This window comes from Hypanus sabinus, chromosome 18, assembly GCF_030144855.1.
Source record: "Hypanus sabinus isolate sHypSab1 chromosome 18, sHypSab1.hap1, whole genome shotgun sequence".
Lineage (NCBI taxonomy): Eukaryota > Metazoa > Chordata > Chondrichthyes > Myliobatiformes > Dasyatidae > Hypanus > Hypanus sabinus.
In genome coordinates, this window is record NC_082723.1 from 24,163,774 (window position 1) to 24,180,762 (window position 16,989).

General features: G+C 45.3%; 1 protein-coding gene across 1 annotated transcript in view; it reads right to left on the bottom strand.

Moving 5' to 3' along the window:
• Window positions 1-3,206: 3,206 nt before the first annotated feature.
• LOC132407418 (multivesicular body subunit 12B-like) overlaps window positions 3,207-16,989 on the bottom strand; it is a 334,665-nt gene continuing 320,882 nt past the window's right edge. Inside the window, exon 11 of the mRNA XM_059993879.1 lies at window positions 3,207-3,237. Coding sequence (XP_059849862.1) covers window positions 3,222-3,237 — 16 coding nt within the window. The 3' untranslated portion in view covers window positions 3,207-3,221. The remainder of the gene's footprint in view (window positions 3,238-16,989) is intronic.

Sequence of the window (16,989 nt, forward strand, 5' to 3'; positions counted from 1 at the left end):
GTGATTGCAGTGTGAACCATCTGCAAAACATACTGCAATCATATAACAATTACAGCACAGAAACAGGCCATCTCGGCCCTTCTAGTCCATGCCGAATGCTTACTCTCACCTAATCCCACTGACCCGCACTCAGCCCATAACCCTCCATTCCTTTCCTGTCCATATACCTATCCAATTTTACTTTAAATGACAATACCAAACCTGTCTCTACCACTTCTACTGGAAGCTCGTTCCACACAGCTACCGCTCTCTAAGTAAAGAAATTCCCCCTCGTGTTACCCCTAAACTTTTGCCCCCTAACTCTCAACTCATGTCCTCTTGTTTGAATCTCCCCTACTCTCAATGGAAAAAGCCTATCCACGTCAACTCTATCTATCCCCCTCATAATTTTAAATACCTCTATCAAGTCCCCCCTCAACCTTCAATGCTCCAAAGAATAAAGACCTAACTTGTTCAACCTTTCTCTGTAACTTAGGTGCTGAAACCCAGGTAACATCTGCCTCAAAGTTCAAGGTAAATTTATTATCAGAGTTCACATATGATACCATATACTACAGTGAGATTCATTTTCTTGTGGGCGTTTACAGGAAATAGAAGGAAGTACGATCAGACCTACAAAAAAAATCATACAAAGACCGACAGACATCAATGTGCACATGAAGACAAACTGTGCAAGTAGCAAGTGTACACAGTACTGAGAACGTGAGTTGTAAAAGAGTCCTTGATAGTCAGCCAAGTGTCAGGTTGCGGAATCGGTTTGGAGATGAGGTGAGTGAAGTTATCCGCACCAGTTCAGGGGTGTAAGGGTAAGATTGGTACATATCAATGGCTTGACAGTCAGCATGGACTCAGATGGTTGAATGGTCTGTTTCCCTACTGTTTGACTCAGTCATATATCAAAAACTCTTTTTAATTTCTGTTCATTTTATCATACACTGCACCCACCTCACCCAGAGCTTCAGCACTCTGAGAGTAACCCCTGTGCTACAATCTCGTTATATCACTGCCAAAGAGCCAACAGAGGTAAACTCAGTGGCCACCTTGTTAGGTACATCCTGTAGTTAGTGAAGCGGTCACTCAGTGTTTTTTCCTGGTCTTTTGCTGCTGGAGCCCATCCACTTCAATGCATTGTGCATTCAGAGATGCTCTTCTGCACATCACTGTTGTAACGTGTGGCTATTTGAGTTACTATCACCTTCCTGTCAGCTTGAACCTGTCTGGCCATTCTCCTCTGACCTCTCTCATTAACAAGGCATTTTTGCCAACAGAGCTGCCGTTCATTGATTTTTTTTTTGTTTTGTTTTTTGCTCCATTCTCTGTAAACTCCAGGGACTGTTGTACATGAAAATCCCAGGAGATCAGCAATTTCTGAGATATTCTGGCCCCATCAATCATTCCACGGTCAAAGTCCCATTTCTTCCCCATTCTGATGTTTGGTCTGAACAACAACTGAACCTCTTGGCCATGTCTGTATGCTCTTATGCGTAGAGCTGCTGTCACGTGATTGGCTGATGATAACAAGCAGGTGTACCTAATAAAGTGGCCAGTGAGTGTAAATTTCAATTTAATTTTATAGTGTCCATTATTCATTACCCATCCTTCATTGTCATGGAACACTACAGGACAGAAACAGGCTATTCAGTCCATCTAGTCTGGGCAGAACTAGTCCCATTGGTCCAGTCCCATTGGCCCACACCCGGACCTCAGCCCTCCATCTTTGAAAAGGTGGGAAGTCGCCTTCTTGAAATTGAGTAACTTGTGCAATCATAATGTAGCCAAGAACCGGAGGCCTTAGGTTTAAAGTGATTATTATTAATTCCCGGTTGCGCTGCTGGCGTTCGGGATAGCGATGATCCTCCATCTCTCCCTGACCTTGGCCACACAGAAGGAACCTTCATTGCTGTTTCTGCAACAATTTTTTTTGACCAGTCATGGTAGTTAGCCCTGAAATGAACCCCTGAACCTGGAGGACCGGTGGATGACTCTTAGTCTGGCCTCTACCCTTTGACCTGGTGACCCTACCAAGAGCCAAAGCATAAAGCCCTGACTCCAGCCAACGTAGCTCTCCAGGTCAATGAGGCACGCAAGACTCTAATCCACGAGAAGGCTGTAGTCCCCTTACAGGAAGTTTAAAGTGAGAGGGAAGAGATTTGATATGAACCCAAGAAACAATTTTTTTCCACTCAGAACACAGTCAGTGGTATAATGAGCTGCCAGAGGAAGTGGTTGTAGGTACATTAGTAACGTTTAAAAGGCTTTTGGTCAGGTATATGGATAGGAAAGGTTAAGATGGGCATCTTCTTTGGCCTAGACTGGAAGGCCTGAAGGGCTTGTTTTCTGTACTGGATGTCCCTATGATTATATAATAATATTGGTGGGTCTGGAGTCACATATGGGCCAGAGCAGGTTGAACGGCCGATTTCTTCTCCTGGAGAATATTACTGAGCCAAATCAGCCTCAAACAACAAGAGATTCTGCACCTTCGAAGATCAAGTGCCTCCACTCCATCTGCAAAAGGGCAGATTTCCCAGTGGCCTACCGTTTTAATTCCGCTCCCCATTCCCATTCCGACATGTCAGACCACAGCCTCCTCTACTGCCATGATGAGACCACTCTCTGGTTAGACAAGCAACACCTCATATTCTGTCTGGGTAACATCCAACCTGAACATCGATTTCCCTAACTTCTAGTAATTTCTTCACCCTCCCTCTCTTCTCTTTGTCCATTCTCCCCTCTCACCCCTTCTCCTCCCATCACCTCCCTCTGGTGTCCTTTCCTATCACATTCCTCTTCTTCCAACTGTCTCCTCCCAGCTTCTCACCCACCTTGCCCCTTCATCTCTTTGCTTGTGCTTCTTCCCCGGCTCCCCCACCTCCCTACCTGAGCTTCCTCCTCCTCCCGTTCCAGTCCCGACGCAGGGCCTCAGCCCAAAACGTCGACAGTTGACTCCTCGCGGTTGATGCTGCCAGACCTGCTCAGTTCCTCCAGCATCTTGTGTGCGTTACCCTGGGTTTTTTTAAACATGTCTGAAGCAGCACGGTAACATAACGCTTTTACAGAACCAGCAAGCCAGGTTCAGTTCCTGCCGTTGTTTGTAAGGAGCTTGCACGTTCTCCCCTTGACCACGTAGGTTTCCTCAGGGTGCTCTGGTTTCCTCCCATGGCTAATTAGTCACATGGGTGTAACTGGGCAGCGTGGACTTCTTGAGCTGGTAGGGCCTGCTACTGTGGTGAATCTCTAAAAAATAAATAAAATCCAGTGATTTTGTGATCATCATGACTAATAAATACCATTTTATTCACTGAATTTAAACTCAGTTCAACTGGGTTAATGGTTCAAGTAGCGGAGTCAGAATCAGAACCAGGCTTACTGTCAAAGTACATACAGTGCTGGGCAAAGGTCTGAGGCACATACTGTATATATGGCTAGAGAGCCGAAGGACTGTCGTTTTCTGTATTGCACTATCCTGCTGCTGCGACTAAAAAAACAAATTTCATGATGACAAACCTGACTCTGATATGGGTCTCTATTGTGGGCTGAGAGTGGGAAGGGTCAGGGAGGGACACACACTTTTGCACAGCACTGTATCTTGTGAAATTTAACATTTTTCAGCAGTAGTGCAGCACAAACATAAAAATACTAAAAGTCACAAGATTCACTAGTGCAAAAGATGAATAAGGAGGCATGTTCGTGAGTTCAGGGACAGTGTGTGGACTAATACGCTCTGTTTCACAAACCAGACTGCCACAGAGTAATAGTTTCTATTGGCTGCTATGGGTAACATATGAAATAAAACAGAGTATAATCCTAAAGGCTTACTAATTTCCCAAAATAGAGTTAGTTCAGGAAGCAAGTACAGAGACCAACACAAACAGTGTCTATCACACAAAGCAGACCTCCATCCCTTCATTCTGTCTGCACTTCCAGCTGTCTCAGGAGAGCAGCCAACACACATTAAGTGGCCACTTCATTACATACCTCCTTTACCTCATAAACTGCCCATCGAGTGTACGTTCATGGTCTTCTGCTGCTGTAGCCCAACCACTTCAAGGTTCGATTCAATGTGCTGTGCATTCAGAGATGTTCTTCTGCACACCACTGTTGTAACGTGTGGTTATCTGAGTTACTGTCGCCTTCCTGTCAGCTTGAACCAGTCTGGCCATTCTCCTCTGGCCTCTTTCATCAACGAGGTGTTTTCACCCACAGAACTGCCAATCACTGGATGTTTTTTTTCATTTTCTGCACCATTCTCTGTAAACTCTAAAGCAGGGGTTCCCAACATGTGGTCCACTGACCTCTTGGTTAATGGTGGGGGTCCAAGGCATAAAAAAGGTTGGGAACGGTTATGCATGTGAATCCCAGGAGATCAGCCGTTTCTGAGATACTCACACCACCCCATCTGGCACCAACAATCATTCCACAGTCACAGTCACTCAGATCACATTTCATCCCCATTCTGATGTTTGGTGTGAACAGCAGCTGAACCTCTTGACCGTGTCTGCATGCTTTTATGCATCGAGTTGTTGCATAACTAGCTGATTCGAAGGAGTACAGGTGAAGTGGCCTACTCAGTGTAGTCTAAGACCCTTACTCACCTGGCCATTTGCTTTTCTCCATCCATCGGGCAGAAGATCATCAGGTCTATCCAACTGTTATGAGAGTTTTGAGTGGAGCTCTTGTACGATAAAAACGAACTCCTGGTCTGTCAGTCGACCTCTCTGTAGTCCCTGCAGTTTACTTTCTCTCTGCACTGCGCTCGCTCTGCATTTTGTTCCTGTTTTTCCCTCCCTACTACTTCAGTTGGAATGATCTGTATGGGTGGCATGTAAAACTAGGTTCTTCACTGTCCCTCAGTACTCGTGACAATAATAAAGCAAATAGCCAAGATCAGGAACATTCATTGACTTTTGCGAGACGTCAGGTCAAGCCGAGTTTACTGTCAGTGCGCACGTCCTGTGAAACACAGGTACAATGAAACTCGCTCTCAGCAGCACCATGGGAATGGAGGACCAACTTCCTCCCCTCCGCCATCGTATTTCTCAACCCGCGTACACTGCCTCACATACTTTATTGCTTTCTCTTTGCACTATTCATTTAATTTGCGGCAGCACGGTAGTATAGTCATTAGCACAACGCTCTACCAGACCTGCAATCCCGGTTCAACTCCCACCGCTGCCCGTAGGAGTTCGTACGTTCTCCCCGTGACCGCCTGGGTTTCCTCGAACGGTGCAAAGAAGTACCGGTCAGTAAGTTATTTGGTCATTGTAATTTGTCCCGTGATTAGGGAAGGGTTAAATCGGGGGGTTGCTGGGCGACACAGCTCGAAGGTCCAGAAGGGCCTGTTCCACGCTGTATCTTAATAAATTAAAACAATTAATTTCTTAAATATATATTTCTTACTGTAATTTATAGTTTTTAAAATCATGTATGGCACTGAGCAGCTGCCACAAAACGACAAATTTCATTGCATATGTTAGTGATTTTAAACCTGAAGACAAAAAAATCTGCAGGTGCTGGATATCCGAGCAACACACACAAAATGCTGGAGGAACTCAGCAGGCCAGGCAGCGTCTAGGAAAAGGGTAAACAGTCGACACTTTGGCCTGAAGTGTCAACTGTTTACTCTTTTCCATATTACAGCTGATTCAGTGAACAACACGGTGCATAGAACATGCTATACGTATGTTACGTGTAAGTCATACGAGATGAATCACCGTGAGGTCAATAGAGTTTACAGATCCATTGGCTTCTCAATATAGTATTACAGATGATGCAACCAAATACTGGGCAGCACTGGCATAGCGGGGTCAGCATAATGCTATTTCAGCGCCAGTGACCCGGGTTCAATTCCCGTCACTGTCTGTAAGGGGTTTGTACGTTCTCCCCGTGACTTCACGGGTTTCCTCCGGGTGCTCCAGTTTCCTCCCACATTCCAAAGATGTACAGGTTAGTAGGTTAACTGGTCACATGGGTGTAATTTTGCGGTGCAGGCTGATCAGGCCAGAAGGAGCTGCATTGAATCTCCAAATAAAAAATAAATAAAAATTATTTCGTAACACCTTTTTCTTTACATCACAAACACTTCAGAGTCCAAACTTTTTTTATTGAGGCCCAGAGTGGAACAGGCCCTGATTTAACCCTAGTTTAATCACGGGACGATTTACAAAGACCAGTTAACCTACCAACCGCAGGAAGCCCACGCGGCCACAGGGAGAACGTACAAACTCCTTACGGGCAGTGGCCAGAATTGAACCCAGGTCGCCTGCACTGTAAAGTGCTGAGCTACCACTACGCTACTGCGCTGTGTCTGCAGCGAGCAGCGAGTTTAAAATCGAGAGATTTCCATACATTAGCTATTGAAGGATGCAGTAGAAAAGGGGCCAATCCAGGCTATTTTGAAAGGAGCAGTCCAATAAATTCCTCTCTAATCCTTCTCCACTTCCTTAAATATTTTTTTCTCTAGCAGCAATGTATCAAATTCCTTTCCAAAGTCTCTTATGGCATGTACACTCAGTGGCCACTTTATTAGGTACACCTGTACACCTACTTGTTAATGCAAATACCTAATCAGCCAATCATGTGGCAGCAACTCAATGAATAAAAGCATGTAGACACGGTCAAGAGGTTCAGTTGTTCAGATGAAATACCAGAAAGGGGAAGAAATGTGATTGAAGTGGTTTGAGTATCTCAGAAACTGCTGATCTCCTGCGATTTTCATACAGAACACTCTCTAGAGCTGGGGTTCCTGACATTATTTATGCCATGGATAAAGGATTAGAGTGGAATTTATTGGACTGCAACTTTCAAAATTAACCAAGGGGCCTGTGGACCCCAGGTTGGGAACCCTTGCTCTCGAGTTTACATAGAATGGTGAGAGAAACAAAAAATATCCAGTGAGTAGCAATTCTGGGGGCGAAAATGCCCTGTTAATGAGAAAAGTTGGAGGAGAATAGTCAGGTTAGTTTAAGCTGACAGGAAGGTGACAGTTACTCAGATAATCACATATTACAACAGTGATGATATGCAGAAGAACATCTCTGAGTGCAAAACACATCGAACCTTGAAGGGATGGGCTCCAGCAGCAGAAGACCACGAACGTACACCCAGTGGCCATTTTGTTAGGTTCAGAAGGTATGTAATTAAGTAGCCACCAAGTGTATATCCTCTAGAGATTAGGCTTCTATCCAGACTATAAACATTTCTTGCACAGAAAGGTGTTGTCTCATTCATTTGTTAAGCACCTTAAATCCGTGCCCTCCAGCTATCAAACTTTCAGTCACAAGGAGCAGTTTCCCTTTATCCGTGCTTTCAAACATCACCATCAAACAACTCAAGTCTGCCCAATCTTTCCATGTAATTGTGATCCCACTTCCCTGGAACTGCTCTCATAAATCTCCTCTGCCCCCTCTTCAAGCTCCTCACATCTCTCCTGAAGTGTGGTGCCCAGACCCGAGGACAGTCCCCCATCTGGTGCTGAAATATTGTTTTATGTAGGCTTAGCATCACTTCCTGGCTTTTATACTGAGTGCCTCAACTTATAAAGCACAGGGTCCCATATGTTTTTATAAACCGCTTTGTTAACCTGTCTTTTCAACTTCAAAGATCTGTGCATAAACAAACCCAGGTCTCTTCCACAGTAAAGTTCTGCCGTTTACTATAATTTTAACCGGCAAGGAGATGAGCAAAGGGAGCGGGCACTAACTGGCCCTGAGAGACTGAGGGAAGGCATTCACACGAAGGGGTGGGGTTACAGATAGGGAACCAAGGGAAGGGTATCAGGGTAACGGGCAGTAACGGGGGAGATAAGGAAAAGAGTTTTTGCAAGATTATGTGTTATTGGTGAGCACTCCCCCCACCCCCTCTCTATTACCCCCATCACTGCACTGTAAACACTTAAAACCACTTTTTGTAATGCTATTTACGTTGTAAATGCAAAATGGTACTTTTGTATTTTTGCACAGTTTATTCTATATCCATTCTTCTACTTTATTTAATCTAATTATTTATTCATTATAATTGTTGAATGTTGTTTTTTGTTGCATGCCATGCCCTGATCAACACACCACAGCAAATTCCTAATCCATGTAAATGATAATGGTGAATAAAGTTGTTTCTTGATCCCCAGTCCTTGAATACGTCTGTGTCTTGGTTTGTGGAAGAAGTCCCTGCAAGTAGCTCATGATCTGAGCCTCTTCTCACTGTCTAAGACTGCTGAGAATTCTGTTCATCAATGTAGTTGTATCACTGAGTGTTTCACTATTTGTATGGGAGACCATTCAGGCCAGGCTGTCTTCTTGCTGCTGCCATCAGGCAGGAGGTACAAGAGCCTTGGGTCCCATACCACGAGGTTCAGGAACAGCTACTACCCTTCAGCCAGCTATCTCCTGAGCCGGTGCGGGTAACGTCACTCACATCAACACCAAACTGACCACGTTTAAGAACTCTACAACTCATGATCTCAGTATTATTTAATTACCCACTCACTGATTCTATTGTATTTCTCCGCTCTACTGTGAATGCCTGCAGGAAAATGAATCTCAGGGTAGGTTGAATGTTGAAGTTTTAGATCCCCAGTTGCCTCAATGTAGTGATCCCTGCATGAGTGTGCTGACACTTGTGACTGTTCCCTGTGAGTGTGACAACACTTGTGACTGTTCCCTGTGAGTGTGCTGACACTTGTGACTGTTCCCTGTGAGTGTGCTGATACTTGTGACTGTTCCCTGTGAGTGTGCTGACACTTGTGACTGTTCCCTGTGAGTGTGCTGACACTTGTGACTGTTTCCTGTGAGTGTGCTGATACTTGTGACTGTTTCCTGTGAGTGTGCTGATACTTGTGACTGTTTCCTGTGAGTGTGCTGACACTTGTGACTGTTCCCTGTGAGTGTGCTGACACTTGTGACTGTTTCCTGTGAGTGTGCTGACACTTGTGACTGTTCCCTGTGAGTGTGCTGACACTTGTGACTGTTCCCTGTGAGTGTGCTGACACTTGTGACTGTTTCCTGTGAGTGTGCTGATACTTGTGACTGTTTCCTGTGAGTGTGACAACACTTGTGACTGCTTCCTGTGAGTGTGACAACACGTGACTGTTCCCTGTGAGTGTGCTGATACTTGTGACTGTTTCCTGTGAGTGTGACAACACTTGTGACTGTTTCCTGTGAGTGTGACAACACGTGACTGTTCCCTGTGAGTGTGCTGATACTTGTGACTGTTCCCTGTGAGTGTGCTGATACTTGTGACTGTTCCCTGTGAGTGTGACAACACTTGTGACTGTTCCCTGTGAGTGTGCTGACACTTGTGACTGTTTCCTGTGAGTGTGCTGATACTTGTGACTGTTTCCTGTGAGTGTGACAACACTTGTGACTGCTTCCTGTGAGTGTGACAACACGTGACTGTTCCCTGTGAGTGTGCTGATACTTGTGACTGTTTCCTGTGAGTGTGACAACACTTGTGACTGTTTCCTGTGAGTGTGACAACACGTGACTGTTCCCTGTGAGTGTGCTGATACTTGTGACTGTTCCCTGTGAGTGTGCTGATACTTGTGACTGTTTCCTGTGAGTGTGACAACACGTGACTGTTCCCTGTGAGTGTGCTGATACTTGTGACTGTTTCCTGTGAGTGTGACAACACTTGTGACTGTTTCCTGTGAGTGTGACAACACGTGACTGTTCCCTGTGAGTGTGCTGATACTTGTGACTGTTCCCTGTGAGTGTGCTGATACTTGTGACTGTTCCCTGTGAGTGTGACAACACTTGTGACTGTTCCCTGTGAGTGTGCTGATACTTGTGACTGTTCCCTGTGAGTGTGCTGATACTTGTGACTGTTCCCTGTGAGTGTGACAACACTTGTGACTGTTCCCTGTGAGTGTGCTGACACTTGTGACTGCTTCCTGTTAATGTGACAACACTTGTGACTGTTCCCTGTGAGTGTGCTGACACTTGTGACTGTTCCCTGTGAGTGTGCTGACACTTGTGACTGTTTCCTGTGAGTGTGCTGACACTTGTGACTGTTCCCTGTGAGTGTGCTGACACTTGTGACTGTTCCCTGTGAGTGTGCTGATACTTGTGACTGTTCCCTGTGAGTGTGCTGATACTTGTGACTGTTTCCTGTGAGTGTGCTGATACTTGTGACTGTTTCCTGTGAGTGTGCTGACACTTGTGACTGTTCCCTGTGAGTGTGACAACACTTGTGACTGTTTCCTGTGAGTGTGCTGATACTTGTGACTGTTTCCTGTGAGTGTGCTGACACTTGTGACTGTTCCCTGTGAGTGTGCTGATACTTGTGACTGTTTCCTGTGAGTGTGCTGACACTTGTGACTGTTCCCTGTGAGTGTGCTGACACTTGTGACTGTTCCCTGTGAGTGTGACAACACTTGTGACTGTTTCCTGTGAGTGTGCTGATACTTGTGACTGTTCCCTGTGAGTGTGACAACACTTGTGACTGTTTCCTGTGAGTGTGACAACACTTGTGACTGTTTCCTGTGAGTGTGCTGATACTTGTGACTGTTTCCTGTGAGTGTGCTGACACTTGTGACTGTTCCCTGTGAGTGTGACAACACTTGTGACTGTTTCCTGTGAGTGTGCTGATACTTGTGACTGTTTCCTGTGAGTGTGCTGACACTTGTGACTGTTCCCTGTGAGTGTGCTGACACTTGTGACTGTTCCCTGTGAGTGTGCTGACACTTGTGACTGTTTCCTGTGAGTGTGACAACACGTGACTGTTCCCTGTGAGTGTGCTGATACTTGTGACTGTTTCCTGTGAGTGTGCTGACACTTGTGACTGTTCCCTGTGAGTGTGCTGACACTTGTGACTGTTTCCTGTGAGTGTGCTGATACTTGTGACTGTTTCCTGTGAGTGTGCTGATACTTGTGACTGTTCCCTGTGAGTGTGCTGACACTTGTGACTGTTTCCTGTGAGTGTGACAACACTTGTGACTGTTCCCTGTGAGTGTGCTGATACTTGTGACTGTTCCCTGTGAGTGTGACAACACTTGTGACTGTTTCCTGTGAGTGTGCTGATACTTGTGACTGTTCCCTGTGAGTGTGCTGATACTTGTGACTGTTCCCTGTGAGTGTGCTGACACTTGTGACTGTTCCCTGTGAGTGTGCTGACACTTGTGACTGTTTCCTGTGAGTGTGACAACACTTGTGACTGTTCCCTGTGAGTGTGCTGATACTTGTGACTGTTCCCTGTGAGTGTGACAACACTTGTGACTGTTTCCTGTGAGTGTGCTGATACTTGTGACTGTTCCCTGTGAGTGTGACAACACGTGACTGTTCCCTGTGAGTGTGCTGATACTTGTGACTGTTTCCTGTGAGTGTGACAACACGTGACTGTTTCCTGTGAGTGTGCTGACACTTGTGACTGTTTCCTGTGAGTGTGCTGATACTTGTGACTGTTCCCTGTGAGTGTGCTGATACTTGTGACTGTTTCCTGTGAGTGTGCTGACACTTGTGACTGTTCCCTGTGAGTGTGCTGACACTTGTGACTGTTTCCTGTGAGTGTGCTGACACTTGTGACTGTTTCCTGTGAGTGTGCTGATACTTGTGACTGTTCCCTGTGAGTGTGCTGATACTTGTGACTGTTCCCTGTGAGTGTGCTGATACTTGTGACTGTTCCCTGTGAGTGTGCTGACACTTGTGACTGTTCCCTGTGAGTGTGCTGACACTTGTGACTGTTCCCTGTGAGTGTGACAACACTTGTGACTGTTCCCTGTGAGTGTGCTGACACTTGTGACTGTTCCCTGTGAGTGTGACAACACTTGTGACTGTTCCCTGTGAGTGTGCTGACACTTGTGACTGTTTCCTGTGAGTGTGCTGACACTTGTGACTGTTCCCTGTGAGTGTGCTGATACTTGTGACTGTTCCCTGTGAGTGTGCTGATACTTGTGACTGTTTCCTGTGAGTGTGCTGACACTTGTGACTGTTCCCTGTGAGTGTGCTGATACTTGTGACTGTTTCCTGTGAGTGTGCTGATACTTGTGACTGTTTCCTGTGAGTGTGCTGACACTTGTGACTGTTCCCTGTGAGTGTGCTGATACTTGTGACTGTTCCCTGTGAGTGTGCTGACACTTGTGACTGTTTCCTGTGAGTGTGCTGATACTTGTGACTGTTTCCTGTGAGTGTGCTGATACTTGTGACTGTTTCCTGTGAGTGTGCTGATACTTGTGACTGTTTCCTGTGAGTGTGCTGATACTTGTGACTGTTTCCTGTGAGTGTGCTGATACTTGTGACTGTTTCCTGTGAGTGTGACAACACTTGTGACTGCTTCCTGTGAGTGTGACAACACGTGACTGTTCCCTGTGAGTGTGCTGATACTTGTGACTGTTTCCTGTGAGTGTGACAACACGTGACTGTTCCCTGTGAGTGTGCTGATACTTGTGACTGTTTCCTGTGAGTGTGCTGATACTTGTGACTGTTTCCTGTGAGTGTGACAACACTTGTGACTGTTCCCTGTGAGTGTGCTGATACTTGTGACTGTTTCCTGTGAGTGTGACAACACTTGTGACTGTTTCCTGTGAGTGTGACAACACTTGTGACTGTTTCCCGTGAGTGTGCTGATACTTGTGACTGTTTCCTGTGAGTGTGCTGATACTTGTGACTGCTTCCTGTTAATGTGACAACACTTGTGACTGTTTCCCGTGAGTGTGACAACACTTGAGACTGTTTCCTGTGAGTGTGCTGATACTTGTGACTGCTTCCTGTGAGTGACAATATTTGTGACTATTTTCTGTGAGTGTGACACTTGTGTCATTTTATTGTGAATGTACTGATACTTATGACTGTTTCCCATGAGTGTGACAACACTTGTGGCGTTTTCCTGTGAATGTGACAATATTTGTGACTACTTCCTGTGAGTGTGACAATATTTGTGACCACTTCCTGTGAGTGTGACAATATTTGTGACTATTTTCTGTGAGTGTGACAACACTTGTGGCATTTTCCTGTGAGTGTGTCAATATTAGTGACCACTTCCTTTGAGTGTGTCTAGGATGCAAATAGCCTCAGAATAGAAGGATGTCACTTTACAACTGAGATGAGAAGGAATTTCTTCAGCCAGAATATGGTGATTCTGAGAAATTCATTGCCACAGAAAACAGTGGGACCAATTCTCTTTAATCAGTAAAAACTTCACATTCATTTATATTCAAAAAGATGATTTCACAATTTTATGTGCTGGAAATTACTTTTATATGAATTTAATGGCGTATGAGGCCAATACAGATGTACTCAAGTGGTTAACCTGAGGATCACAAGATAATCCCTGTGTAAACCGAACTTCACCCATTTAGCTCTGGGAAATGTGTTTATTCTGCATGGTAGAGTTGTGTTTCCCTGAGAACACTCTGAACTTTCTACATTACACTGCTGTTCATATTTGAAAAACAAAATCCTTTGGGAATTAGGTTTGCTGTTTCCAAAACCCCTGTGATTCATCACATTAAAACCAAGATCATCAGTCAGTGGGATGAACCAGGCTGTGACTGACTGGAGGACACCCTCTGCTGGAGCAGGGGCATTACTGCAGGTGCAAAAAAAAAACCCTTTGCTCTGCCCTCTCTCAGCAAGCTTTATACAGTAATGTTCTTATCAAAAAGAAATGGCAAGGATTGTCAGTAGTCAGAGCAGTATCCTAGAGGAAAGAGACAGTTTACATCCTCAGGCAGATTGTAGGACCACAAACTCTGAAATCATGCTAGTGTAACAGTTAATACAATCCTTTTTCACCACAAGGGATCAACAAGTGGGTTCAGTTTCTGCTGATTGTTCTGTAAGGGGTTTGTGCATTCTCCCTGTGACAATGTGGGTTTCCTACAGATGGCCAAGTTCCCTCCCACATTGCAAAGACTTGTGGGTCAGGGTTAGTAAGATGTGGACATGCTATGTCATTGCCGGAACCATGGTGACACTTGAGGGCTGCCCCCAGCACATCCTTGGTCTGTGTTGGTTTAAATATTTCACTGTATGTTCTGATGCTTGAGTGTAAATGTGACAAATAAAAACTAATCTTTATCTTTAGAAAAATCTTGCAGACACTGGCAATCTGCAGTAAAACCTAGAGGTCATAGGTTAAAGGCACAATATTTAAGGGGAACATGAGGGGGCTTTCCTTCACTCAGAGAGTGGTGACAGTGAGCTGCCAGTGGTGGATGTGGGTTTGACATCAATATTTAAGAGGAATTAGGATAAATACATGGATGAGAGTGGCATGGAGGGCTATGGTCTAGGTGTGCGTCAATGGAATGAAGTCGATGGGCTGTGTTATGAAACTAATAAAACTAATTGGAAGCAAAGCAATGGAGCATGGAATGTGAGAGCTAAGTTACATTTTTACTCTAAGCGATGCGTGCGTATATGATGTGGTGGCGCAATGACATATTACCACTCACGTACTATCACCTGCAATGCATTATGTAAACATCAAAGAATATATTTGAAATATTACTGAAATATTAAGCACACAACAGACCGTAGGGCCTGATTCCGTGCTGCAGTGTTTTATGACTCTGTGGCAGTGTTGGCTATGGTCAGTTATCCCTCTTTCTTTCCCCGCTGTCACTGCCTGATCCATTTCCTGCACTTAGCAATTTCATTTCAGGTTTCCAGCAGCCACAGGATTTTATCCATTGTACTAGTGATTCATCACAGGTTCTCATTATCTCGCTCCAATTAAAGACTCAAAGTCTTTGATTCTTTGTTCTACTGTGAGTGTCCGTAAGAAAAGGAATTTCAGGGTGGTATATGGTGACATATATGTACTTTAAGGGACTAGCATGTGAAGCTAACTCTAGTAGACAGGGCAGACAAGATCAAGTTCTGCAACACATCTTGGAGATCGAAGGGCATGATAAGACACGGAAGGTGTCATGGTCAATCACTGCAACCAAGGAAGACCCCAGTTGTGATGACTATTCGTACCACTGGACCCGGAGGTTGAGAGAGTGGAATTGCCCCAGTGCAATGGTTTTTCCACTTTAAAAACCCTCCTGCACAGGTCTCCTGTCATTGTTGGATACGACGGTCAAGCAACATGCAGTACGTACTTTGACAATAAATTTACTTTGAACTTTTGAACTCCGTAGTTCCCAAGGCAAGAACTGGATCCTCCGTTAAACTTGTTAACCCTGTTTCCCAGGCTTACAACATAGTGGTTGCACATGTTTCTTGCCTGATATCAAAGTGCTGCACAACTTTGACAAAAATATTGATGACATTTGGCAAGCTACAGCACTTACAGAGCCAAGTCCAATGCCGAGAGAACAGACATTGGGAGGAGTGACCTTAAAAACATCATAATATGGAGTTGTTAGAAGAACACCATGAACAAGAGACTGTGATGTTAAGCCATAAGACATAGGAGAAGAATCAGGCCATTAAGACATCTGTTTTGCGCTTTGACATTCCCTTAGACGTGGTCTGGTTGGCTTCTCTCTCTATTACCTTTGTTGTAGTCTAACTTTATTTTGTGACCAATTAGCAACAAATCCTTGGACTGTAGGAGGGAAGCAGAGCAACCAGAGGGAACCCATCCGGTAATGGGGAGAACGTACAAACTCCTTACAGACAGGATTGAATCTGGTTCACTGGCACTGTAGTGGCATTATACCACTGTGCCATGTAGCAATCAGAATCAGTTTGATATCACTGTCATGTGTCGAGAAATCTGTTGCTGTGGCAACAGTACATGGTAATACATAATAATGAGAAGTGTAAATTACAGTAAGAAGTATATGTACTTATTAAGAAAGTTAAGTAGTGCAAAAAGAGAAGTGTAGTGAGGTAGTGTGCATGGGTTCAATGTCCATTCAGAACTCAGATGGCAGAGGGGAAGAAGCTGTTCCTGAATCACTGAGTGTGCGCCTTCAGGCCCCTGTATCTCCTCCCTGATAGCAATGAGGGCACGCCCTGGACGATGGAGGACCGTAATAGCATTGCACTAAGCACTACACTACTGTGCCACCCAGATTCTTGTTACCAGACTAAACATCTTTACGGGTAACACAGAGAGAGGAGACATCCCAGTGAGTGCAATCTCAATTCCCGTCAACCTGCTTCCCTTCCCGTGAAATATTCCAAAGGTCGGGACTATCGCCAGTTAAAATGGAAAACCTATCCTCAGGAGTTTAGCTGAGAAGGAATACAAATCCTTTCCTTTATAAGGAGCTGCGCAGTCACAAAGTCAGCACTCGCACCTCACCCCCTCCATCCCTCTCCCACCTCCCATCAACCCGAGCTGCTCTTGAGAAGGTTGCCGTGAGCCGCTGCAGTCCCGGGGCTGAAGGAAGTTCCACGGTGCTGCTGGGAAGAGTATTCCGGGAATTTCTGCTCGCAGTTACGTAGCAACAGCACCATCCTCAAATGTCAAGTAGCAGAGGACTCAAGAGGACTTCCAGATGCTGAAGATCTTAAGTAATGTGCCGAAGTCCTGATGACGTCTCTCAGTCCAAAACCCCGACTGTTCTTTTCCCTGGATAGGTGCTCCCTGACCCGCTGGGATCCGCCAGCACTTCGCGCGTTGCTCAAGAACTAGACGTGCGCTTAAGGTGGGAGGGGGAACTTGTAAAGAAGATAGAGTCATAGACCGCTACAGCACAGAAACAGGCCATTTGGCCCTTCTAGCCTATGCCAAACCGTTACTCTGCCTCATCCCATGGACCCGCACCTGGAGCAACGCTGTCCATGTGGCTGTGGATATAGATGTGCAGGAAACGTTTCTCACAGAGAAGGTGCTTGTGCCTGGGATGGACACAGATATGATAGCACTGTTAATGAACCTGTCCCGCTGAGGCTGAGGCTGTGGGCCTGCTTTGTGCCTGTGGACTCACTTTTGTACGTAATGCTGCTGTTTGCTCGATTTGTGCTTTTTCACTCTCACTCTGCACGTTGGGTGTCGGTCTTTTTTCTAAATCGGGTTCTCTCAGGTTTCTCGTCTTGTGGCTGCCAGTAAGCAGATGAATCTCAAGGTCGTATAAGTTATATCGTGTTATGGGGA